Source organism: Pelobates fuscus, chromosome 2 (assembly GCF_036172605.1).
Source record: "Pelobates fuscus isolate aPelFus1 chromosome 2, aPelFus1.pri, whole genome shotgun sequence".
Lineage (NCBI taxonomy): Eukaryota > Metazoa > Chordata > Amphibia > Anura > Pelobatidae > Pelobates > Pelobates fuscus.
In genome coordinates this window covers 14,310,581-14,338,100 of record NC_086318.1, presented here as the reverse complement: position 1 = coordinate 14,338,100, position 27,520 = coordinate 14,310,581, and the positions used below count along the sequence as shown (strand labels likewise).

General features: G+C 40.6%; 1 protein-coding gene across 2 annotated transcripts in view; it reads left to right on the top strand.

Annotated features, from left to right (window-relative positions):
* Positions 1-27,520, top strand: part of OTOF (otoferlin) — a 338,353-nt gene that overhangs the window by 119,434 nt on the left and 191,399 nt on the right. For both annotated transcript variants that reach the window (XM_063441964.1, XM_063441962.1), the window contains exons 3-4: positions 4,662-4,750; positions 24,384-24,483. In XM_063441964.1, coding sequence (XP_063298034.1) covers positions 4,662-4,750; positions 24,384-24,483 — 189 coding nt within the window. The remainder of the gene's footprint in view (positions 1-4,661; positions 4,751-24,383; positions 24,484-27,520) is intronic.

The following is a 27,520-nucleotide window of genomic DNA, read 5'->3' as shown; positions in this document are numbered from 1 at the left end:
CCCCATCGCATCAACCACGCAGGCCGAGGGGCATCTACAGACAACGGAATTTAACATCTTGATCCTCCCCCTCTCTCTCTCCCTTGGCTCGTTAATAAGCTGGGAGGAAGTGCATTGTACTCACTGCACTGCCCCTCCCCCCGGTAACTACGCCACTGACAGGCACCATAACCACTTCAAATCACTGAAGGGGTCAAGGTGCTTGGAGTAATCCTTTAATAATAATTTAAAAGAAAATAAAGCATCAAATAAAAAAAAAGTAAACACAATTTTTAGGTGATTTTCAGTGTTTAAGTCACATAGTTACATAGTTAGATAGCTGAAAAGAGACTTGCATCCATCAAGTTCAGCCTTCCTCACACCTGTTTTTTGCTGTTGATCCAAAAGAAAAAATAAAAATAAAAAAAAACCCCAGTTTGAAGCACAATTTTGCAACAAGCTAGGACAAAAAATTCATTCTTGACCCCAGAATGGCAGTCAGATTTATCCTTGAATCAAGCAGTTATTACCCTACATTGAAAGATTATATCCTTGAATATTCTGTCTATTGTAAATTCCAGAGAATTGACAGTTCCCCTTTAATAGTTTGCGTGTTAGAATATTTGTAGCTATAGAGACTCTGCATCTACTGAAGATATTAAAGGTATATTGATTCCAGAATATTGCGTTCCTGTAATGAATATCAATTTTCTCTTTATGTCACATGTTATCTCACCACATTCCTTTCACACATTGTTTTACACGATACCCTACGAGTGACAATGTTTGACAGATTGTATATTTATTCATGATTCTGATCAATGGATAATTAATTGCGTAGCTGTGCGGCAGCGTTTGGGAGCTCAGAGTTCCTCTGCATTGTCTTGTGAAATGTGAAGGACTCTAAGTACCGTGGCACGAGGGAATTCAGTTCATTAAGCCAGAGAATGTAGCAAGAACTCAGCAAAAAGATACAGAGAAAAGCACAGACTATAAATTAATTGTTCGCTGCAGAAATCTTCGGGGATTACAGCTTCCTGAGAAAGTCGCATCGTATGGAAACATGAACTCAAATAATCAAATCAACCAACCACTGCAACTTTACATTTTTTAACCTTAAATGCGCAAACAGATTTTTTTTTGTCATGATTATAACCCATTATGACTGCTTCTCTTCCTTCACACCTCTACCACATGTGTACTATTAGCCCTTACACCAGGGGTAGGCAGCCTTTGGCACTCCAGATGTTGAGGACTACACTTCCCCTGATGCATTGCCAGCACTATGGCAGCAAAAGCATTATGGGAGATGTAGTTTATAAGATCTATCTAGTGCCAAAGTTTGCCTACCGCTGCCCTAGACCAGCCACTGCTTTCTACTCACAATTCCACTAATATCCACTGCTTCTCTTCCTGTGTTGCAAGCCTCTAAAATTCTCCCATTTCAGCCCAGACCTGTTTACCAGTGACTGGCTGTGATAGCCTGACTGGCAGAACGGAGGAGGTACCCATCTCTGTCCCATTAGTATCTGCATTCAGGTGGAAATAAGTGAGAGTCTGTGTTACCCCCATCTACTGAAGGGTGGGACTTTATTGCTTTCAGGGAAGGGGAAGGGTGTTTTAAAGGAACGTGGCTACCCTGGAGAAGTCTTTAAGGTGAGCGTCAGAGGTGGGAGTACGGCAGAGCGTTGGTGCCTACACAGGACGTATTTGTGTATTAGTGAAGATAAGTAGGTTGGAGCAGCATTGTGTAGCGATTTGTAAGCAGGAACCAGGATCTTAAACTGAGCCCCATATCTAACAGGAAGACAATGTAGGGACAGACAGATGGGGAGGTGTGGGAGGTGCCGGCGGTCAGGAAGAGGAGCCTAACTGCTGCATTCATTATAAACTGTAACAGGGCTAGTTGGGAACACGTAATACCACTGAGAAGTGAATTACAGCAGTCAAGGCGAGAGAGGACAGCAGCATGGACAAGCACCTTAGCCGGATCAGGCATTAAAAAGGATCGGATGCTGGCATAGTCACACCTCCCTGCATGGGACTCACACAGTCTCCCTACACACATTCTGTAAAGAGAGCTCTAATTTTTAAATGTCCTTTTTTGCCCAGTCTGTTTAATTTCAAATGTCTTATATACTGTTCTTGTAATAGCCTGCTAGAGCCTGTAGGAGCCTTGGCTGTTATTAAAGGAGATTAAAAAAAAAACACTCAAGTAAACACACTGTGCTGTTAGATATGATTAAACATGCTTTAATCTTATCCTAGTCTCCCCCAACCAGAATGTTACCCTCTGAAATGGTGCCTCTTTTTTAATTTAACATGAACATTAAATACTTACCATTTCTATGTTTTTGGTGCTACACATATTTTCCATTTTAGATGGAAAGATTTGAAACATTTTGTTTGTCTTCGTTATGTAATTGCGGCTATTTCAACAGTATCACTAACGTGTATTTTTATGTCTCTGTCTCTCTCTACCTTTCTCTCTTTCTATTACCGTCTCCCTGCTTCTGTTTTTCTCTTTCTCTGTCTGTTTGTGTCTCTATCTGTGTCTTTCTGTTTTCCCTCCATGTCTCTCTCCATCCCTTGCATTCTGCATCTCTCTTTCTCTCTGTCTCTCTATTCATCTGTCTGGTTTTCTCTCTGCTTCCCCCTGCCTCTCTGTATCTCCCTCTTCTTTTATCACACACTTGTTTTCTATTTCTCTATTTTGTTCTGTATCTCTCTCTCTCTCTCTCTGCATTGCTGTATCCTTTTCTGTATCATTTTATGCCTGTCTCTCTCACGCTCTCTCATTCTCTCGCAATGCTCACGCTCTCTCTTTCTGTTCCCCCTCTCTCCGTGGATTGCAGTCTCTGTGCTATGTTTGAGATTTGGGATAAATTATAAATCATGCCTTTGGGGGACTTGCTCATAATGTGAGTCTTGCTTTCATTCATGATAAACTATTTATTTATTGTTTTACACAGAATTGATCATAATAAAGAGTACTGCTAGCAGGGACTCGCTCTGTTTGATTTATATCTCTAAATTCAAAGTGTTTTCTTCTCTGAGATAGCTTCTCGCTGGCTGGCTGCTGAGATAGCATAGGTTGGAGTTATCCTCCCTATTTCTCCTTCTCGTGGTTTGTGTGTTCTATGATATTCAGACAGCCTTCCCCATAATTACCATTCTTATTAAGGACAGCCATGTATGAGATATCATTGTTATATATTAATTTCAGGCTGCACCCCAATCAATCAATAAGCAATAGTGATCAATGTGAGGTCATTGTTTATGCGCTCATGATCATAACTTGTTATTGGAAAACAAAAAATGAAAAAGAAAAAAAGGTAGCGCCAGTGATAATATGTGTTAAATTATATATATAATATATATAAAAACGAAAAGAATTATAAAATATAATATAAAATGGAATAAAAACAATCCACAATAAAAATCCAGATCCTAATAAAATACTGCTTGTAAGGGAACAGCCACGTCTTAATAGAGGTGGTATTCTTCTGGGGAGTTCCGAGTCAGGGGAGGCTTGGAATCCGATGATGCTCGTAAGAGAACAAAAGAAAGGTCCCAACTGTACAGTTTTTTTCAGTAAAATATAGTTGAGTAAATAACAGTTTGAATCCTACTCACATTTACCAGAGCTAAGGCCGGCTCTGGTTTTAACAGTGTAAAGTGTTACACGTTACAAGTGGTATTTTATTCAGATTTGAATTTTTTAGTGTGGACTGTTTTTTATTCCATTTTATATTAAATTGTATAATTCTTTTAGTTTTTATATATTTTATATATACAATTTAATACACACAATATCACTGGTGGTCTCTTCCTCTTTTTTCTTTTTTTGTTTTCAATTAACTTTTTAGGGTTTGTGAGGTAACCCAATTCTTTTAGGTGTGCTACATTTTTTGTTGGTTTGTTAGCGCTGATCTTTTGCTCTGTTAAAACCATAAGTTATGGTTAATATTTCCAAACTACTAATTGGGATTTGACACATTTGATTGCAGCCAGGGACACACCGTTCTTTCTGGAGAGGGAAGAGACTCATATTCTTTCTCTCTTATTATATATATATACACATACATACATACACATATACAAGATCTTCGTAATGTTAACTCACTTATTTAGTGAAATATTTTATTTAACCCATACTGATCTGCAGAACGAGCTACACTTTTATCTTTAAATAATATATTTAAAGAGGACCAATGGGACAATTCCAGGTTTATGCGGCAGTTCGAAAAAGCACTAAAATTATTGGTGTACAAATAATGCCACTGATGGCTGGAGCTCAGCGGGAGGTGGTATATTTCAAGTTAAAAGGGTGCAGACGGTTAATCTACACCCACAGAGCTGGTTGGACTCTTAGATCATTAGATAACACGTTACTTTGTCTCCTGGTACATCATTTTATCAACACTTATCTTTACTTCTATAAATGATACATGTGGATGGTAGTAAACCCAGATTATAAACTAGTTCATTAATGTGACAAATTAATACTAACCTGCGGAGGTTTGTTGTTTATTAAAACCATTTTTTTTACCTAAAAAAATGATTTCATGATAAATAAAGCATTCCTTCTTATTTTATTACAATTATTAAATGAACACCGAGTGATGGATGCCCTGAAATCTAAGCATATTTTTATTGATTGCTTACTCTTTTTCTTGCAGACCTTCCGTTGGCCGATTGCCAGCAACATAGATGGCAACGAAATGCTGGAAATCCAAGTGTTTAACTACAGCAAAGTGTTCACTAACCGGTCAGTATTCTATGTTCTGAATTCCTCGACCCATGTAAAACGAGTTCCCAGGGAGTTCTGGGAGGAAAACTGGCAATACATATTTTATAAATAAATAAATAAATCTATAATAATTATTATTATTTTAACAGGTAAGGCGCTAGGTTTGGGAGGAATGTTTTATTTTGTAGAACCAGGTTTCAGGTATTTTTAATCTACACCGGTAGTAGCTTGGGGTGAAGAGCCATGTGGCTCTCTTGGGTTATGTGGTGAGATCTAATTTTTTTTATAATTTTTGAAATGGGAGCATTATGCTTACAATCAGATACTATGTTGTTTGTACATATTATTAAACACTTCCTCTAGGTCTTCTTCAGACAATGCGCAAACTCTGAGTTCCAAAAACATTTGCTGAAATTAGTGAGGCACCCATCCCGGTGTGTGACCCATCCCAGATCCTCACAGATCCCGGAGTCCTGATATTAACTAACCAATCTTTACTTTTCTTTCTGAATCCCAATAATAACTAATTTTCTGTTATGTGACTTTTCCTGATACCTTTGTATATCGACCCCAAGTTGTTTCAGGATTTGTAATTGGCTTTCCGGCTGCTTCCAGGCTTGGAGATTCATTTTGTAACAAATTGCAATTTCGTTTTGGTGATCGTTTAAATTCCCAAACTCTGAGCAGGAGTGCAGTCGAGTCATGATCCAAATGAATCGGGCAATGGATGTATGTTTCTTTCGATTCGAGATTTGAAATTTCACCGGTGGTGCCAATAAAATGGATGGTTTATGGGAAAAAAGATGTTTGTTGACTAGCGAACCACTAGAGGTTGATTTTATTCTCAGATCAAGTGAGTTGTGACCAACAGAGGAGGAAAAATAGAGTAACGCTAGAAAAAAATTGATATATTATATATTTATTGATAACTTTTTTTTTTTCACTTTACCGGTGAACCAAATAGTGGAATAATCATCTCCTTTCAGGGCACTGCAAAATATCTAAATAATATTTATATTGTGTCTTTTTATTTATCTTCTTCTTTATGGCCCAATTTCACGCCCTTTTGATTCATCTGATTCATTTACCTAAATATTTTTTGGAGGATAAATTTCTGTCGTGCCGAAATACCACATGCACAAAATTCTGCCTTTCGAAAAATGCCTTTATTTTTGGAGGAAGGGGTTCAGCCGAAACAAGTTCTTCCTCTGTGCACAAGTCTACCTGCTGCTAATAGAATGTTTCTCTGAAGCTCAATTGAATTATTCGTGAACCAGAAAGAAAGCCCTTTGCTTTTAACCATTTTTATGCAGGTAATGGAAAAAACTGAAATGGATGCCTCTCTGTTTTCTTTTGAAATATAATGCTGAAATACAAAAATTTGAGGAAGAAAATAAAGAATTCAATATGACATTGTTGCATTATGTTCGAGGCATTGATAATCGGCCACACTAGATTAAGAAGAAGACACACAAGTGCATGGCCAATTAATTTAATTATAAACTACTTGCAATGACACTCTGTCGCCTTTTGGCATGGAAGACTCCAATTAATAATGGACTTTGATTAAGATGCCTGATCAGACACATGGCAGGTTTAACAAAAGGAGACTCTGATGAATAATTAATGGATGATCAGTAGGAAAAAATGAAAGAATCAGAAGATATCTGATATTGACCAAGTCAAGCGAAGCACAGATATTAATTATTCAACTAAGAAAAGATAAGAAATCTTCTTCATATGTGTTGCTTCTGTGACGGTCAATGTCCTCTCGCATCAATCACCAGAGAGCTAATTAGTGGCATCCGATCGCTTGTGTTGGACAGGGATAATGACACATGCAGTTCACTAAGATATTCTCATTATCCTGTGCGGTGACAATGTCCTCATTGTCTACGTGTCGTCTATGATGAAGGTGGCAAAAAAAATGAATGAGGGTTTTGCAAGTTAAGTGCAAATAATGGGATAATTTGTCGTATAACTGTTGTTAACCCCAGTGAGTAAGAAGTAAATCCCACCTGCCCTCTGTCATGTCATGTAGATACAACATACAAAATTCAGCTCACTAAACACTAAACCAGCTTGAAGACTTATAAAACGTATAAAAAGGAATAAAAATAACACTGGTTTTAGGTAAAATAATGAGATTTATTCCCATAATATGGATATAAAATGCATAAGTCCACCAGTATTCCAAATTAACTCATTTTCACTTTACTAAACGAATAATTTTTTATGTCATGAATTGCGGGATATCTGTCCTCTGAATATCTTCGTTGGTCGCATAAAATGAAGAATTAGAAAGAATCTGTCAAAATGGGGTACCATTGAGCAGTAACAAACATAAACTTTGTATGTCCTTAACTCCAATAAAATCACCATTATGATAATTGCAACATTATTGTTAATTATATTTCTTATAATGACGAATTAGAGACTCTGGAGCATGAAGGTATCTTGGTCCTATACGATCTGCATTCATGAAATGGCTGTCTAATCCAAAAAGAAATGTCGGTCTTCTTATCCCGGCAACACTGACGAAGAAACACTTCATTGCCTTCTGCTGCTCTTTTCATTGCCTCATCCAATGGTTTCCCAAAAAGGAGATGTCCTTGGAAAGGAATACCACACAAGCTGTTCTTGGAGAAAGAGCTGCCACAGATAGGGTCATATTTCAGGCCAGGATACAGATTAGATAAAAGGAGGCACGTTAAATAAATTCTGCTGCCCAAGAAGCCACACCACACCGATGTTAAGGCTGGTCTACAAGCTGCACCTGCGGTAACATCAGTAACATTGTTTTTACATAAATTCATGTTAATGCGAAGATCCATAGGTTCCTTGGAAGAGGCCACTTTGTCAAGCAGTATTCCTGCCAAATCTAATAATAGCAGCATTGATCTTGAGAATTGTGTCCCATTAAGATGAATCTTCTTCTGCGAAGGAATACATTCTGGTCATCTTCCCTTCCTTCTTCTGTGTGTTTTTTTTCCATTCTCAGGAAAAAAAACTATTTTAGTGCCTCGTGTACTAGAAAATATTGGAAGAAGATGGTTTATCCTGAGAAGGTTCCTTCAATTTTAAAGTTTACAGCCTTTATTAATGTTTCCACTTGTTTTAGGTCCATCTGATCCTCTATCAAATTCAAATCATCAGAAGAATACAAACCTTCAAATTCTTCACAGGGGAAATCATAGTTGAAACATTAGATAGAGAGTCATTCCATTCCTTATGTGCCATATGTCTAGGACCTTTGCAGGACCTATGCTATTCCATACTGTGCCATCTGGATCAATTTCAGCTTATCTTGAGGATGGTCCTTAGAATGTTCTGCTGCATGAAAACACATAATTTCTTCCCTTAAAAAACTTAGCAATCACAATCAGATTTGTGGGAACTTATTCCTGTGGATCTTTCAGATGATTCAAGCTCAGGGACTGCAAAGATGCAAAAGAGTCCAGTGTTACTGAGCTGAATAATTATCTCTTTTCCATTTGCTAAAAAATTTTTTAAAGCTTACTTTGTATACCTTGAAGGAGATCCCCTGGAAGACCTGGATGTAGACATAAGGGCAACTAAAACAAGGTAATGAAGAGAAAGCCACATATATTGAAGAGAAAGCCACATATAAAAGAGATACAATGGAAAAACACTTACTTGAACTAACATTACACAAAACCGCAGAGAAAAAAGCCTAATGGTAGGACAATACCAAACGATTAGAAATCCAAATCTGTTTAGACTCTGCCTGTGAATGCACCAAAATGAGTTAGCGAATCCACAAATCAATGGATTTCACTCATACTTAGAAGGCATAGATGTGTCAGGCCAGAAGACGGTCAAATTTGGTCAAATTCGCTTTGAATTTGCACCAAATTGATGATAAATTCGCTGTGAAGTTGTGCCAAATTTGCTCTGAGCTTGCGCATGCACAATAGACGTTCGGCCCAGAAGAGGAGAGGAGCAAGAGTACCTCACAGAAAAATACAGAGTGATTGAAAGGCAAGTATCCATTAAGTTCAACCAGAGGACTCCCATAACATCATAAAATGAGGGCAATTAGAGCAACAATGCTGTGCGCCCACAATAATACCGCTACCCATAGGATCACAGTGGATTTTAATAGGTATTCTGTAACTAACGATGCACCTATCCCCCAGGAACTTTTCCTAAATAGGGCAACATACTGGGGCTTTCAAGAGAGAGAGGCTGAACTCTCTTGGGAAATGCGAAATAAAAATTAGCCAGGGAAAGCGGAAATAAATCCAATAGGTAATAAGACATTTACCTCAAAACATGTCTACAGCCAAGAGGACAGACAATATGTCCTATTTATAATGCATTTTTTATCCTAGTCAGCCAAGTGGGTGGAGCTAGCCCTGTAGCGATGCTGCCATGGATTAGCCAGGAAAAACTCTTTAAATCTTTTCCAAACAATACATTGTCAAGTGTTAATGTCTATCTTTCTATTTTAAAAAAAAAATAGCACAGCCTAAAGATAAAAAAAAAAAAAAAAAAAATCTATTGTATCCAAATAGAACTGTACTTAATTAAAAACTAAAACCTCATCATAAAAATATACCCGATGGAAACATAAATATACAGAAAATAAAAAACAAAATATGATTAATAATCCCGACCCTCCAGCTATTGTCTCAGGAATGAGACGTTCTTCAGTTGACGAGGGCTCTTACAAGCTTAGCCCCTTAACCCTTTAAGGACACATGACATGTGTGACACGTCATGATTCCCTTTTATTCCAGAAGTTTGGTCCTTAAGGAGTTAAAGATTCATCAATTCACTGTGATTGATACAAAGCCAGCCAATCCCAGAGTATCCCCAGGCAAGTCTTCATCCCCCACGTTCTGCCTAGTGATGTCATTATACACAGAGCGCTTCTATATGACAGTCCGACATTTACTAGAACAGTTCAAACACTCAGGTCATCTTTTTGACATATCTGAGTGCAACCAGTGTATCTTGCTATTACTTGGCTGGTTTCTTTTTTACGTAGGAGTTAGCTTCTGTTACATTGTAATAAATCACGTAAAGGGATTTTCTAACCACCATAACCATCACTCACAGCTTATCATACTGGTTATGGTACAAGGAGTCTTAAGGTGCTATGCTTCCAATTTTTTGTCTAACAGGCATAGCAATCCAAGCCTTCCGCAGCCGGTGAGATAATGAATTCCATGTTCTTATTGTCTGTCTGAATTCGGACCGTAATGACAGGATGTGAGAGCGGGGCATAGCTTCACTCTAATAATCTTTGCTGTCTGCTATGTGTTCACGATCAGGGAATTCAATGCAAATTAACCTGCGTCTCTCGTTACTTCTCATCATGTTTAAAGCCTTTGAACAAATTCCAAGTCCTTATTGAAGTCAATGTGGCTTCGTCTCTGTGTGTTGAAAACAATGGTTTACTTAAAGAATCGGAAAACTAAATTATGAAATATTCAGAATGAGCGTACATATTAGCCTGTTCAAGAAGCTCACATCTGTCATACATCATACATCATATATCATATATCAGTAGTAGTAGACACAGAGATTAATATACTGTAACATTCTACAAAAATCAGAACAAAGTGTCCAGCCCTCAGCAGAAAGACTGTTAATAAATAGAATTAACATTATAGCAGCTCTTGAGACCAATTGATTCGTATGACTGCTGGGATTGATTTCTAGAGAATTATATTATCAGAGGAAAATAATGTGTTAAGAGTTTAATCTGAGAGTTGAAGAAATAAATAGTTGAATGGTAGATAAATTTATTAGGAATGCAGCAGATCGGGCGTGGCCTGGATCTGAACGCGAGCAGTCGCATGGTTTGTTAGCTCCGCGGCTATTTAGGCCCTCATATAACTTAGAAAGACCCAAATCGACGGAAAATTACAAAATCGGGGAACTCTTATACCATGTCTCATCACAGAAGCAAAAGGGGATCAGACAAGCAGGACAAACTGAATTTTTTCGGCAACAAACAGGGGCAACCAAAAGGGGCCCTGATACCGGAAGACTCGCAAGATGGCGCCGAGTCAGATAACGAGCACGGAATACATGTGGAGACTGCAGGCCTCGTGCTGACAGCAGAAACCCTGCAGGCTATGTTCGACAGCATGGAGGCTAAGCTGCAAGGTACACTGCAGAGATCATTCACAGACATCTGCACAGACATTCAAAAACTGGGGTCCCGTACCTCGGAACTGGAAAATATTGTGGAAGCACAAACTGAGGCACATAACCGTCTAACTGACAGAATGGAGGAAGCATGGGACCGACTAAATCAATACGAGGCGAAACTCGCCGATATGGAAGATCGCGCAAGACGAAGCAATTTGAGGCTGAGGAATATACCGGAACAAGTAGGCCCGCAAGATCTACAGGCCTTTGCAACTGGGCTGTTCCGCCTCTTGGTACCGGACCTCCCGCAAGACGTCCTGCTGCTGGACCGTATTCACAGAGTCGCAAAACCACAATACTTGCCTGCCGACATCCCAAGGGATGTAGTGCTCAAAATGCATTACTTTCACGCCAAGGAAGCGGTCCTCAAGGCCAGCCGCACACGCACGGACTTGCCTTTAGAATATCAGAAAATCAAGATTTTCGCAGACATCTCCGCCATGACACTCAAGGCGAGAAAATCCTTCAGCATGATCACGGAAGTTCTCAGATCGAATAACATCGCATACAGGTGGGGATACCCGACCAAGCTGCTAGTTCACCGCAACGGGACTCTCACAGCTATCATAAGCCCGGAAAACGGCCTACAAATACTAAAAGACTGGGGTATTGACCTGCCTGCCTCTCAAGCAAAACAGACTCAGGACAACCGCTTGCCTTCAACATGGAAGAAAGCGAGGAAATAAATACCACCACAATGCCAAGAACTTTCCCAAGTCCGCAAGTATCAGATGACACCGCTTGTACATAGTTTATGAGTATTGATTGTGTTTAGTGTTAACTACCTTAATGGAGGCTTTGGATTAGCCTAGCAAACCGAGTGACATGCAAATTTGGTAACATGGGGGTGAGGGAGGCGGTAGAGGGGAATCATTCACAAGGTCCGGATACCACTCGGGTGGGGGCACGATGCCGTCCAACGCCAATCGACCCCAATGGCAGTAGTAGAAAGTGCCAACTCTATCCGGAGCGGGGTAGGTTAAACCCCCAGGCACACCGCCCACATGGCCTCACGAGACATTCCCCATGTTGCGGAGACTAGTTAGCTTGCGGATAAATGTATTGAATAGACAAGTATGTATAGGGTCTATAAAAATGTCATTGAGTCAGCGAGGGCCAGCCTCGCGGTAGCACCATCAACCAGGATCGAAGCTTTTAGCTCCGACCCCCAAGGTTCCCCCTACGGGAACCTAGCCAATAATTTGGCAATATTGTTCTCACTTGTAATTGTATGGCAAAGTTGTGTTGTTAATTGTTATGTCATTTGTTTTTTCACTGTTATGTCACCTTACCTATCCCTCACCAACCCCCGCACGGGCCTAGTGGGTGGCCCAACCATTTTAATTGTCTTATATGATAACAGATATGCTGCACTCCCAAACCTGGAGCTGGACTCCGGAATGGGCTGCAAGACAGGTGCCCGAAGGAGAATGCAGGAGGGGATCTGCCTGGCTCGACATGGCTGGGGAAGGCAGAGCCCTCGTTTAGAACTACTTCCAATTGCAATATACAGACACTTCCCTTATATGACACCCTAAAGTTGTATAGTCATAACGTGAGGGGACTCAACCTCCCAGTGCAAAGGCATCTCCTGGAGAGGGACATCAGGGCACAGGACGCAGACATAGTGTGTTTACAAGAGACGCACTTTAGGGGAACAACGCACCCACGTCCCCTGACCTCCTTATATCCACACCAGTTCCATTCCACAGCGGCTACCAAATCTAGAGGAGTATCCACTTACATAAGCAGAAAAGTAGCCTTTGATCTAATTATGGAAGACATAGACACAGACGGCAGATATGCCATTATAGTAGGCCGCATAAACCATGTTTTATACACGATAGCCAATATATACGCCCCCAATACCAATCAGAGAAACTTTCTCCATAAAATAATAGGCAGGGTGACGAAGATACAGCAAGGAACGACGATTATCTGTGGGGACTTAAACCACGTTCTGAACCCAACCCTCGACACTACACTATCCCAGCACAGCCCTAGATATAGGCCACTAAAACGACAATGTGCAGCCATGATGAAACTATTGACCCTGCACCACTATTACGATGCATGGCGAGTAACACACGCCGAAGACAGAGAATACACCTATCATTCGTCAGTCCACAATACTTACTCCAGAATAGATGGGTTTCTGGTGGGGGGGGGGCGGACTTGGAGCAGATAATAGACAGCAAGGTGGGACAGATAGTATGGTCAGACCATGCCCCCGTGGAATTAACTCTAAAAGACAAGTACGATTTTAAGCATAAAAGCCCCTGGCGCCTAAACGAGACCCTCCTTACCGATACCACCTTCTCAACCTCATTGAACGACTCTCTTAAAACCTATTTTAGGGAAAACGCAAGCCCCTCGCTGTCACATCACACAATATGGCAAGCTCATAAAGCGGTAGCAAGGGGAATACTCATAAAACAAGCATCACATATAAAACGCAAAACACATGCTAAAGTGCTAGGGTGGCAAAAAGAGCTATACTCCCTGACGGCCCAAAACCAGATTAACCCGACAACACAGAGGAAAAATCAAATATCCCAAATACGACACGACCTGCGCCAAAATGCGCTTGACAAAGTGGGATATAATTTGAAAAGAATGAAGGCAACACAATACTCTCAGGGGAATAGAGCAGGAAAACTACTGGCGTCGAGGTTAAAAAAACAACAACAGGCACAAAAAATAGCGTACTTAAGCACCAGTGCAGGAGGGAAGGCTATAACCCCCATAGACATTAGTAATGAGTTTGCACAATACTATTCAGGCCTCTATAATCTCAAACATGATCCGACAACACACAAGCCACTGGATACAGAGATTGCTGATTATTTAGATAGAGTAGAGCTCCCCACCCTGACGGTTGTACAACAAGAAGCATTGGCGAGACCAATCACCGCAGAGGAAGTTAGAGACACAATTAAAACCCTACCGAATGCTAAAGCCCCGGGCCCAGACGGCTTCGCAAATTCCTACTATCACAAATTTGGGGAGGTTCTAGCGCCACATTTAGCGGCAGTGTTCAATGAAGCGGTACACACGGGGACACTACCTGGAGAGATGCAGGTTGCCCATATTATCACTCTCCCCAAACCAGGTAAACAACCGACATGCCCACAGAACTTCAGACCAATTTCGCTCCTCAATACGGACGTCAAACTCCTAGCTAAACTATTTGCACTGAGACTGGGACCCATGCTCCCCCATATTATACATGACGACCAGGTGGGGTTTGTGAGAGGCCGACAGGGAGCAGATAACACAAGGAAAGTCCTTAGCCTCATGTACAGCCTTAGAGCGGCGAGATCCGGGGGGGGAGTATTGCTGTCCTTGGATGCGGAGAAGGCCTTTGACCGGTTGGGATGGGGGTTCCTGGAGGCGACCCTGAGAAGGTTCGGGCTCCCGGGGGGCTTCATCTCGGCGGTCAGGGCCTTATATTCAGCACCAGTGGCCCAAGTCCTAAACTCGGGGTTTGTATCTGACAAAATCAGGATAACTAATGGGACACGGCAGGGGTGCCCCCTCTCGCCACTGTTGTATGTGATGGCGCTGGAACCCTTGGCGGCGGTCATAAGGGCACACCCATCCATTAATGGAGTACAAGTAGGCGACAAGGAATATACCCTAAACCTCTTTGCGGACGACATACTTCTAACGTTGACGCAACCACAAATTTCTTTACCAAACTTGTTAAAGTGTATACAGGATTATAATAAAGTATCTTACTATAAACTTAACTTAACGAAAACGCAGGCGTTGGGCATTGATCTACCGGGCCAACTCTTGCGTAACCTGAAAAACTCCTTTAACTTTGACTGGAGGGATGATTACCTAACCTTTCTAGGTATTAAGGTGGCTAGGTCGACACACTTAATGTTTAAATATAATTATGAAAAGCTGTCCAGTGAACTAATACAAATACTTCACCAGTGGGAAAGTGACTTCCACTCCTGGCACGGGCGCATAGCGGCATTCAAAATGTCACTACTCCCCAAACTGCAATATCTGTTTCGTACACTACAGATTCCCATCCCCAAACAATACACACTAGCTCTACAGAAACAAGTTACACGTTTCGTTTGGGCAAACAAAAAACCCAGAGTGGCACTCCAAGTACTCAAGAAACCAATACAACAAGGGGGAATGAATCTCCCTGACATACATTTATACTACAAGGCCGCACTCCTCTCCACAGTCGCAACCACACATAGGACGGATTCAATACCCCAATGGGTGGCTATAGAATCCTATTGGGCGGGCAAAGTGGGGCTACACCACCTATTCTGGGTACCGAAAAGGCTACGGCCTGATACACCATACATCTTAGAACAGACCAAGTTGTTATTAAATACATGGGATACACATCAAGTCCAACTAAGCGGCCCTCTGGCCACTTCGCTAGCCACAACGATGTATAGCATCCATTTGAGAAACCAGACATTTGATCACAACATATGGGAGAAAGCGGGATGCACACATGTATACCACCTATATAACGGAACGTCCCTAAAACAATTCCCAGACCTACAGGAGCAGTTCAATTTACCTAATAGGGCAATCTTCCCGTATTTACAGCTTAAATCTCTTTTGCAAAAGACCACAGCCAGCCTCCAGACGCCAACAATGACCAGATTCGACGCCTGGTGCTTCAAGGGGGCACCACACAAAAAGATTTTTAGCTTAGTGTACGCAACACTGTTGGAGAGTAAAAAACTTATGGTAGACAATTTCAAACACGCATGGCACGCAGATTTAGGATGCACCTTCGACGAGGACCAATGGGCTCAGGCTTTCACGGTCCATAAGGGTAACACCTCCTGTATCACACACTTCGAACAGGTACGGAAACTACAGTACCGCTGGTACTTAGTACCTACGAGACTGGCACACGTATACCCGGGCACCTCCTCCCGCTGTTGGAGATGCGAGGCAGACAGGGGCTCCCTACTTCACATATGGTGGTCATGCCCACGTATCCAACCCTATTGGGCCATGGTGAGCGAAATCATTAAGAACCTATTGCCTGTATCTATGAGACTAACACCAGAAATCTGCCTCCTGTACATATGGCCAGAAGGTCTTACCAGGGTACACACAAAACTATTATTTCATACGATAGTGGCCGCCTGCCTCCTCATAGCTAGAACATGGAAAACACAAACGGCCCCCACGAAATCTGCACTACTTAGGCAAATCCAGACAAACTGGGATTATGAATCAATGGCCTATCGCCAAATAGGGATAACGGGGCAACAGCGGAGGCGCGCTGCATATGGGATAGCTACTGGAAACAGACGGGATGTACGATAGATGGGGAAGAGTGAACATCAGAGTGGATGGGAACACCGGGAGATGGGTGATATAAAGTGATGTAAAAGGATACAAAGATACCAAGTGTTGAAACAAGCTAAGCGGGACTAAAGGACCTATGGGCTGAGGTCAAAATTGTTCCTTCTCCTCTCACCCACAGTCATAGTGTCACACGGTGGACTGGAAATATAGATGGTACCTGTAGCACTCGTAACATCGTGCTGATAATAATGTAGTGCAGTTTTGATATATACCCACTTGTATATAAGTTACCCCCCGACCCCTCCCCTACACATCCCCATTAACCCCTCCCCCCCTTCCCATTCACCACGGAGGTATGAAACACATTCGTAAGAGGCACCTCCGGGTAGGTACGGGCATCCTTCCAAGGGAAGTCTCAGAGGGTAGAGAACCTTCTGTGATTGACAACCATCTCCCCTGCCTTCCAGGTTGTGGATATTGTTTACGTATAATGCACGGTATAATGCAATGTATAACTTGTTTACGTGTTCATGGAATTATGTTACGAATGTAAGCACTCAAAAATTTATGTCCCTCCCCTTCTTTTTCTTCTGTACCCCTGAAATACTTAAGCAATATGCTAAGAAAATAATAAAAATTGTCAAATTGAAAAAAAAAAAAAAAAAAAAAAAAAAGGAATGCAGCAGATCACTACTAACCGAGTTTGCAAGACATTTATGTAATTACAAGCATCACATACCTAGTTGTAAGAACAGGAATGGGACAAAATGTATGTCCTGACACATAAATATTCAATCAGCTCCAAATTCCATTAAATGAGCTACAAACTAATAAGAACCTGGTACAGAACCCCAGAGATACGACACCGCATGAACGCAGAGATATTGGATCTTTGTTGGTGTTGTGGGACCGAAGTGGGATCAGATCTGCATGTTTGGTGGTCTTGTCCGGTCATTTTCTGTTGGATGGTACATGCGAGAAGTGCAGACCTCCCGTTTCAGCCGCTCCCTGTGCTTCTACATCATACAAAATAGGCCGTAGCAACTAACAAGAAACCATTGGCCAAGCACTTACTGAATGCTGCTTAGTCCCTGATCACGGCAATGTGGAAACAGACGGGGGCAACATCCTTCCAGCAATGGGTTGCTAGGGTAAAGGAGATGTAACTTTCAGCTTTTAATTACAACTCCTTGGTTGGAGTTTGTGACCAGAACAGACATAAAGCTGAAGATGTCATAGACTGCTGACCCAGCGACTCAGCGGAAGTCCCACTAGTGGCTGTCTGGTAGACAGTCACTAGAGATATAGTTAACCCATAAAGGTAATTATTGTGGTTTATTAATGCAGGGATTAGCGACCTGGGACTGTGCTCCAAGATCCCTTCAATGAGCTGAAGAGGTTTGGAGGCCTAAAGTGTCCTTTTAAACCCACTGACAGGTGACGTGAATAACATTAATGATATCGTCGCAATGGCACCTATCATAGGGTGGGATGTATTAGGCAGCAAGTGAACAATCAGTTATTGAATTTCACGTGTTGGAAACAGGAAAAATGGACAAGATAAGAAGTGACTCTGACAAGGACCAAATAGCGATGGCTGGACAACTGGGTCAGAGCATCTCTGCTGTGCTGTCCAGAGAAATGTGGGACACAAGTACGGCAAGCCAGTACCCCAAAATCAGGACTGACCTGCTGAAAGAGAGACCATTGTTATCACTGGTTTATATTTCTTATATCTCTGTATGTGCTTATCTCTAGAACAAACACATCATTGTTTATTAAATTAGTTTATACTTGATAACGTTTAAATTTAGTAAAGTGTAACATAAAGGGCTGTGCATATCTTTGTATGAAATGAAAGCAGCAAAGATAGGTGAATTCTGACAAGCGTGACTTTCTATCGATCCGAACCCTGGCTTGCAGTACAGCAGAAAAATTGGTTAAAACAGGCTAAACAACTGACATATACGCGTGCTTTGAATAGCCGGGTTGGAGAATTTTTCTAAATCCGCTATTTTTCAATTTTGTTTTTCACTTTTCCACAGATCTGTATTTAGTGAACAAACCAGGTGTTAAATCTTGCAGCTGTTTGAGAAAATGATCCTAATTTATAAAGTTTGGCCTCAGATTTGCAGTTGGCCACAATTGCAGTTGGTACAGCGCTATGGAATCTGATGGCGCTATATAAATAATAAAATAATAATAATAATATCCTTCAGGCCTTCCTTTGTATTGATCGAGGTCACCTTACACAGTATTTTCTGATCTCTCATTGTCTATGGCATAATGTAGCGTTATATCTCTCCGTAACTTAGTGATTTAACAATAATATAAAGTCTGTAAGGTGACGGCTCTGCTGAGTCGCTGACCTTTATTTGTGTGTCAGTGCAATCCAACACGAAGCATAAATATAGAGACGGCCATAGCGTAAAGGTTCACGGGGGGAGCTCGTAGACTTCCCTGCCGCATGATTGTGCCACTAAATGTTTAATAAGGAACTGCTGACAGGTTATTAAGGTGGTTTATTAAAGCAGGAAAGTGGATCAAAGAGCGAGCAATCTGTTACCTTAAAGCTTCTAACTATTATACTCCGAGCCAATAATCATGCTTTCCACGCTGAGAGTCCAGAGCTTCGTGAATAATAAAAATTATAATAATAAATAGTGTCTCATCCCCGGGGTTTATTTTAAAATGTGATTATTTTACCATGAGTCCAGAAAATACAGAGGTAACCACATTGTACTCCAAAACATTAAACACCTGACCTTGTACCGGTTTCAGACTAAACTTCCCATCATGTCTCTAACGTACACAGCGTTAAATAAGATCACTGTGGGTGTTCACATCGGACGGATTGTCAGACAATTCCTGTCAATAAAGTAGTCACTATAACCATTTCATCTTATTGAAGTGGTTATTGTGCCTGGAGGTTTTTTGACTAAGGTTCCTTGGATGCCCACAGCCCGGCCCACACTGGAGATGTGGCTAAGATGGAGATCAAAAACTCCCTTCTAGGCATACTGAATTCATACCTGGAATAGGCGCTGTGATAGGCTGAAAGCAGTCTGCTCACACTTTTAGCCAATCACAGATGCCCATTGCTGCTCTGGCTAATGCTTCCTTATTATTCCAAGCAGCACAGAGGGGATGGGCTACCGGGGACTTTCGCTTAGCATTCTAACATTTTAACACTGAATAGAGTGACTCTATCAGGGGACTGCAGAAACTATAACCACTCTAATAAAATGTATCACTTACAGTGTTAATCCGATAGGTTAATGTTATATTAGTCTATTATTGCCAGATCATAATATTGTTTTGGACACTTGTCAACTGTGCGTTCAGTGGGACAGGCCATCCTGGCTGTATGTGGAATTACTGTGCTCGCTAGGTGACATCAATTCGGTGTGAGTGGGTTGTGGCCAGGGGCATGGATATTCTAAGAAATTGTAGGTTATACTAATAGCAATTTATGCAACTAAAATGTAACTTAGAACAAGAACAATGTAGCTAATTTCTAAACACATTTATTGTAGTTTAAAGACACATTCCTGGGAGTATTATTGCTGTGGAGCTCTGTTATACATTCAGACACATTACTGGGAGTATTATTGCTGTGGAGCTCTGTTATACACTCAGACACATTACTGGGAGTATTATTACTGTGGAGCTCTGTTATACACCCAGACACATTACTGGGAGTATTATTGCTGTGGAGCTCTGTTATACACTCAGACACATTACTGGGAGTGTTATTGCTGTGGGGCTCTGTTATACACTCAGACACATTACTGGGAGTATTATTACTGTGGAGCTCTGTTATACACTCAGACACATTACTGGGAGTATTATTGCTGTGGAGCTCTGTTATACACTCAGACACATTATTGGGAGTATTATTGCTGTGGAGCTCTGTTATACACTCAGACACATTACTGGGAGTATTATTGCTGTGGGGCTCTGTTATACACTCAGACACATTACTGGGAGTATTATTGCTGTGGAGCTCTGTTATACACTCAGACACATTACTGGGAGTATTATCACTGTGGAGCTCTGTTATACACTCAGACACATTATTGGGAGTATTATTGCAGTGGAGCTCTGTTATACACTCAGACACATTACTGGGAGTATTACTGCCGTGGGGCTCTGTTACACACTCAGACACATTACTGGGAGTATTATTGCTGTGGAGCTCTGTTATACACTCAGACACATTACTGGAAGTATTATTGCTGGGGAGCTCTGTTATACACTCAGACACATTACTGGGAGTATTATTGCTGTGGAGCTCTGTTATACACTCAGTCACATTACTGGGAGTATTATTGCTGTGGAGCTCTGTTATACACTCAGTCACATTACTGGGAGTATTACTGCTGTGGAGCTCTGTTATACACTCAGACACATTACTGGGAGTATTATTGCTGTGGAGCTCTGTTATACACGCAGTCACATTACTGGGAGTATTATTGCTGTGGAACTCTGTTATACACTCAGATACATTACTGGGAGCATTATTGCTGTGGAGCTCTGTTATACACTCAGACACATTGATGGGAGTATTATTGCTGTGGAGCTCTGTTATACACTCAGACACATTACTGGGAGTATTATTGCTGTGGAGTTCTGTTATACACTCAGACACATTACTGGGAGTATTATTGCTGTGGAGCTCTGTTATACACTCAGACACATTGATGGGAGTATTATTGCTGTGGAGCTCTGTTATACACTCAGACACATTACTGGGAGCATTATTGCTGTGGAGCTCTGTTATACACTCAGACACATTGATGGGAGTATTATTGCTGTGGAGCTCTGTTATACACTCAGACACATTACTGGGAGTATTATTGCTGTGGAGTTCTGTTATACACTCAGACACATTACTGGGAGTATTATTGCTGTGGAGCTCTGTTATACACTCAGACACATTACTGGGAGTATTATAGCTGTGGAGCTCTGTTATACACTCAGACACATTACTGGGAGTATTATTGCTGTGGAGCTCTCTTATACACTCAGACACATTACTGAGAGTATTATTGCTGCGGGGCTCTGTTATACACTCAGACACATTACTGGGAGTATTATTGCTGCGGAGCTCTGTTATACACTCAGACACATTACTGGGAGTATTATTGCTGTGGGGCTCTGTTATACACTCAGACACATTACTGGGAGTATTATTGCTGTGGAGCTCTGTTATACACTCAGACACATTACTGGGAGTATTATTGCTGTGGAGCTCTGTTATACACTCAGACACATTACTGGGAGTATTATTGCTGTGGAGCTCTGTTATACACTCAGACACATTACTGGGAGTATTATTGCTGTGGAGCTCTGTTATACACTCAGACACATTACTGGGAGTATTATTAATGTGGAGCTCTGTTATACACTCAGACACATTACTGGGAGTATTATTAATGTGGAGCTCTGTTATACAATCAGACACATTACTGGGAGTATTATTGCTGTGGAGCTCTGTTATACACTCAGACACATTACTGGGAGTATTATTGCTGCGGAGCTCTGTTATACACTCAGACACATTACTGGGAGTATTATTGTTGTGGGGCTCTGTTATACACTCAGACACATTACTGGGAGTATTATTGCTGTGGAGCTCTGTTATACACTCAGACACATTACTGGGAGTATTATTGCTGTGGAGCTCTGTTATACACTCAGACACATTACTGGGAGTATTATTGCTGTGGAGCTCTGTTATACACTCAGACACATTACTGGGAGTATTATTGCTGTGGAGCTCTGTTATACACTCAGACACATTACTGGGAGTATTATCACTGTGGAGCTCTGTTATACACTCAGACACATTATTGGGAGTATTATTGCAGTGGAGCTCTGTTATACACTCAGACACATTACTGGGAGTATTACTGCCGTGGGGCTCTGTTACACACTCAGACACATTACTGGGAGTATTATTGCTGTGGAGCTCTGTTATACACTCAGACACATTACTGGAAGTATTATTGCTGGGGAGCTCTGTTATACACTCAGACACATTACTGGGAGTATTATTGCTGTGGAGCTCTGTTATACACTCAGTCACATTACTGGGAGTATTATTGCTGTGGAGCTCTGTTATACACTCAGTCACATTACTGGGAGTATTACTGCTGTGGAGCTCTGTTATACACTCAGACACATTACTGGGAGTATTATTGCTGTGGAGCTCCGTTATACACGCAGTCACATTACTGGGAGTATTATTGCTGTGGAACTCTGTTATACACTCAGATACATTACTGGGAGCATTATTGCTGTGGAGCTCTGTTATACACTCAGACACATTGATGGGAGTATTATTGCTGTGGAGCTCTGTTATACACTCAGACACATTACTGGGAGTATTATTGCTGTGGAGTTCTGTTATACACTCAGACACATTACTGGGAGTATTATTGCTGTGGAGCTCTGTTATACACTCAGACACATTGATGGGAGTATTATTGCTGTGGAGCTCTGTTATACACTCAGACACATTACTGGGAGCATTATTGCTGTGGAGCTCTGTTATACACTCAGACACATTGATGGGAGTATTATTGCTGTGGAGCTCTGTTATACACTCAGACACATTACTGGGAGTATTATTGCTGTGGAGTTCTGTTATACACTCAGACACATTACTGGGAGTATTATTGCTGTGGAGCTCTGTTATACACTCAGACACATTACTGGGAGTATATTATAGCTGTGGAGCTCTGTTATACACTCAGACACATTACTGGGAGTATTATTGCTGTGGAGCTCTCTTATACACTCAGACACATTACTGAGAGTATTATTGCTGCGGGGCTCTGTTATACACTCAGACACATTACTGGGAGTATTATTGCTGCGGAGCTCTGTTATACACTCAGACACATTACTGGGAGTATTATTGCTGTGGGGCTCTGTTATACACTCAGACACATTACTGGGAGTATTATTGCTGTGGAGCTCTGTTATACACTCAGACACATTACTGGGAGTATTATTGCTGTGGAGCTCTGTTATACACTCAGACACATTACTGGGAGTATTATTGCTGTGGGGCTCTGTTATACACTCAGACACATTACTGGGAGTATTATTGCTGTGGAGCTCTGTTATACACTCAGACACATTACTGGGAGTATTATTAATGTGGAGCTCTGTTATACACTCAGACACATTACTGGGAGTATTATTAATGTGGAGCTCTGTTATACAATCAGACACATTACTGGGAGTATTATTGCTGTGGAGCTCTGTTATACACTCAGACACATTACTGGGAGTATTATTACTGTGGCGCTCTGTTATACACTCAGACACATTACTGGGAGTATTATTGCTGTGGAGCTCTGTTATACACTCAGACACATTACTGGGAGTATTATTGCTGTGGAGCTCTGTTATACACTCAGACACATTACTGGGAGTATTATTAATGTGGAGCTCTGTTATACACTCAGACACATTACTGGGAGTATTATTAATGTGGAGCTCTGTTATACAATCAGACACATTACTGGGAGTATTATTAATGTGGAGCTCTGTTATACAATCAGACACACTACAATATGGAGCTCCTAGAAAAGAGTGGCAGATGGATTTAGGACCAAAAGTGGGACTGTCCCTCCTAAATAGGGATAGTTGGGAGGTATGTATTAATATGAGCAATGTGTGAATGGACACATAGGAGTAGCTGCAATGTGTTCACTGGAGGAAGTAAAAGAATAAAGGAATATTGGAATAATAGTGAATCGAGGGAGGTGAACCTGGATTAGTAAATATGGAAAGGTTAAAGATGTTTCAGAAAGTCAAATTGAAATCATTTCCGATTGGCTTCATGAAAAATTGTAACATTTTTATTCATTTTGGGAAAATATTTCCTCCAATAAACCCCCAGAGTTTGTAATTTATCGTTTAATGCTGAGAGTACAATACGAATAACACCGTGCAGGCTCATTTTTACTCCAGGTTTTATGTATTTATTTATTTATCTTTCTTTTCTATTTTATCTTGCAGGAGATTGTCAATACAAAATAACACATATATATTTATCGTTAGATGGAATTGTTACAATATAAAATATAGAAATGCGATTATTATAATGAATAGTATCGTCATCTGGTTATTTTCTGTTTAGATTGATCGGAACATTCCGTATGGTTCTTCAGAAAGTGGTCGAAGAAGCACAACTCGAAGTAACAGACACTCTCATCGATGACAATAATTCCGCCATCCGGGTAAGTACTGCGCTCTTTATCCCCAAATCAATCAGTAATAATTAATATAGGTTACATTTTACATAAATATGTCAATTTTAATGTTTCCACAAATTGAGACAAAGCATCCATTCACCAATTATTACATTTAACATCATTAATACTTTTTGTTTATCCTTTTTATCTTTTGTGTAGCAGAGTGAGAATGACGGCGTATTTGGATGAGTTTAAAGGGACATTCTAAGCACCAGAACAACTTTAGCTGAATGGGGCTGTTTTTGCTGTATAGATCATCCCCCTGCAGTGTCACTTATCAATTCTCTGCTATTTAGGAAATAAATGACAGTGTGTATACAGCTATAGCCACTCCTCCCCTGGCAGAAATTAACACAGTCTTCCTAAACACCTTCTGTAATGCGAGTTTTAATGTTTACATTCCCTTTCTGTTTAATTTAGAATTTCTTATCGCCTGCTCTGTTAATAGTCTGCTAGAGCCTTAAGGATCATCCTGTGTGTGATTAAAGTTTAATTAGCATAGCAGGAGATAATAACCTCTAAAGCAAACACACTGTACTGTAAATTAAAAGCAACTTGATAGATAAGCACCAATGAACACTGATGATTAGCTACTAAAGTTAGGCAATGAGACCCGATATGGTTACCATAACCACTGTGTCACTGCAGAAATAGCCGCCACCTGCGGTTAGAAATGTAAGAATTTGGTGTCTATTGAATAAACAATAGTAATTGCAGGACTCTGTGGAAATGGTATTTTAACAGTGGCTTCGATGTGTATTCACAAAGTAGCAACAATAAGCATAAAATGTATCAGCTAATTGTATCCTTTCTTCCCATGTAAGGGCAAGACAAATAGAAAATAGCTGAGTCGATAATCTAGTAGAGGTTCTATCACATACAAAAACCAATACACTAAAAGATAAATCAAATAGGTAGTAAAATAAACTATCCCACTGTAGTAGAAATCCAAAGTGCTATGTCATTTATATAGTGTAGCCGACAGATTGCTTAAAATATAAAAGATTTTATTAGCAGCAATATACTGTCTAAAACTTACACACTTTATATAAAAGACAATTACATTCCCAAATGTGAAGAGCAGTTGCTGCCAAGTGTACAGTCTGAGGGTCCAAAAGACCACCAGCCAGATGAAATCGAGTGTGAACCTCCTCGTGCTGTGTAAGAACTTGCTGTCAGCCGCGTGCGTTCCAGCCTGCTCTCCTGGAAATCAATGTAGAATAGGATCACTTCATCAGAGGATGGCATTCTTGGTTCTCCCTTCTATTATATACTCTCTGGTCTAATTGCACAGTTCAAATGTTCATCTACTAGTGCATTTTTCATTAACAGTCACGAGCAATACAACTAAAATGAAATTATATTATAATAGCATCAAACTACATATTATAACAAAGAAACTCTCACAATTCTAAAAGATATTTGAATTGCAACAAAAAGGGGGGATGGGAACCAGGGAAGGGTGTTTTGGACACCTGTCCTCAGGTGGTGTTGGAGAAGTAGCCATGCCAGAGCAGCCAGATTTTATTCTATTTAGTAAGTAAGTGAATGACAATTGGTGGCATTTTGGAGCAGCCTGTGGATAAGCCATCGTTTCTACTTCTTGATTTCCTTAACGTATACGTATGATGCATAAATGATAGAAAAGACTGTATTTTTGACCCTGGGACACAGGATCAAGGTGACCATTCATTGCTCTCTATATCTGCCCTGCAAGTTTTCTCCTGGGACAATTGCAAAGCCCTGAATGATAATACTAGACTTGAAGGTTTGTTTTCTGCTGAACAGCAATTCATCCAAATTTGGACTGATTGGGTGTTCAGCTGAATTCCTGAACTCCAATCCAAAATGTACATAAGTAGTGTAGTGTGTATATAAAAAAACAAAGTGTCATATAGTGTATTATAATACCACATATAAAGTGCAATAATCAGACTGAAAAACCTGTTTTTTAAAAACACACTTATCTTACAGTATAATAAAGCTGGCTTAATTTAGCAACCTTAAAAAGCGTAGAAATAACACACAATAATGTAATAGCATCAAATTTAAATTGGATGCACTCACAATCTTCAGAGCTAAAACACCTAGCTCAGGTATGACTGGTCTGTGGGTACGAATAGGTGAACCCCCCCTCCCCCCCTAGAGTATAGCATAGAAGGTTCCTTGTCTCGGATGTTCTTATGAAGATTACTTGGGATATATGTAAAGCACATTTAGTATAATATTGTTTAACAATTACTGCGTCTTTAAATATATTATACTAAATTTTGAGATTCTGCTGAGCGGAACCTGTGGTCAAGTCTAGAACTATCACTCTCAGTGACAGACGGGGATGTCTGTAATCCCAGATGAACCGCATGCTATTCTTCTGCAGATCAGAAATATCGTCCGTCACCAGAGGTCTCTGGAGACAGCGAAACAGATACAGTATTTTAAGTAGATAGTAGTACCATCATTACTGCATAAACACGGCTCAGTAATGACCAGTCAGAGTGTTTCCATTGTGGAACATTCCCTTGAGCGTAGCAGATATTGGAGCATAATTTTTAGAATACAGATTGTCTCTATTTGAAATGAGGTTGATCCCCAGGCAGTCCGTAGCTCGAGTACAGATCTGGAATCGAAATAATTCTGCTAGTGAAAAAACACATCACGGTCGCCTCGTACATTGAAACCAGAACACTTAGATTGGTTCAGTTTATAACCTTAGCCACTCACAAACTGTCTTATTGTCTCATATAAGTTGGGTAGCTAAACATGAGAGTCGGTCAGGGATAGAAAAACATAATTTGTTCTTGTAAAATGGATTTCCTACATCTCCATATAAATCTAAAGACACACCCATCTCTTGCATATAAAAGGCTATTCCTGTAAATTGAATTGAATTACATTCATCTGATATAGAAGGACTTACAGTATCGTTTATGTAAATCCCCCTTAAAAAATAAATTTTGTCAAGAAAAATGAAGGTTCAGTACATTGTATGTTAATCATGTTGATATAAGCTACTTTGTAAAAT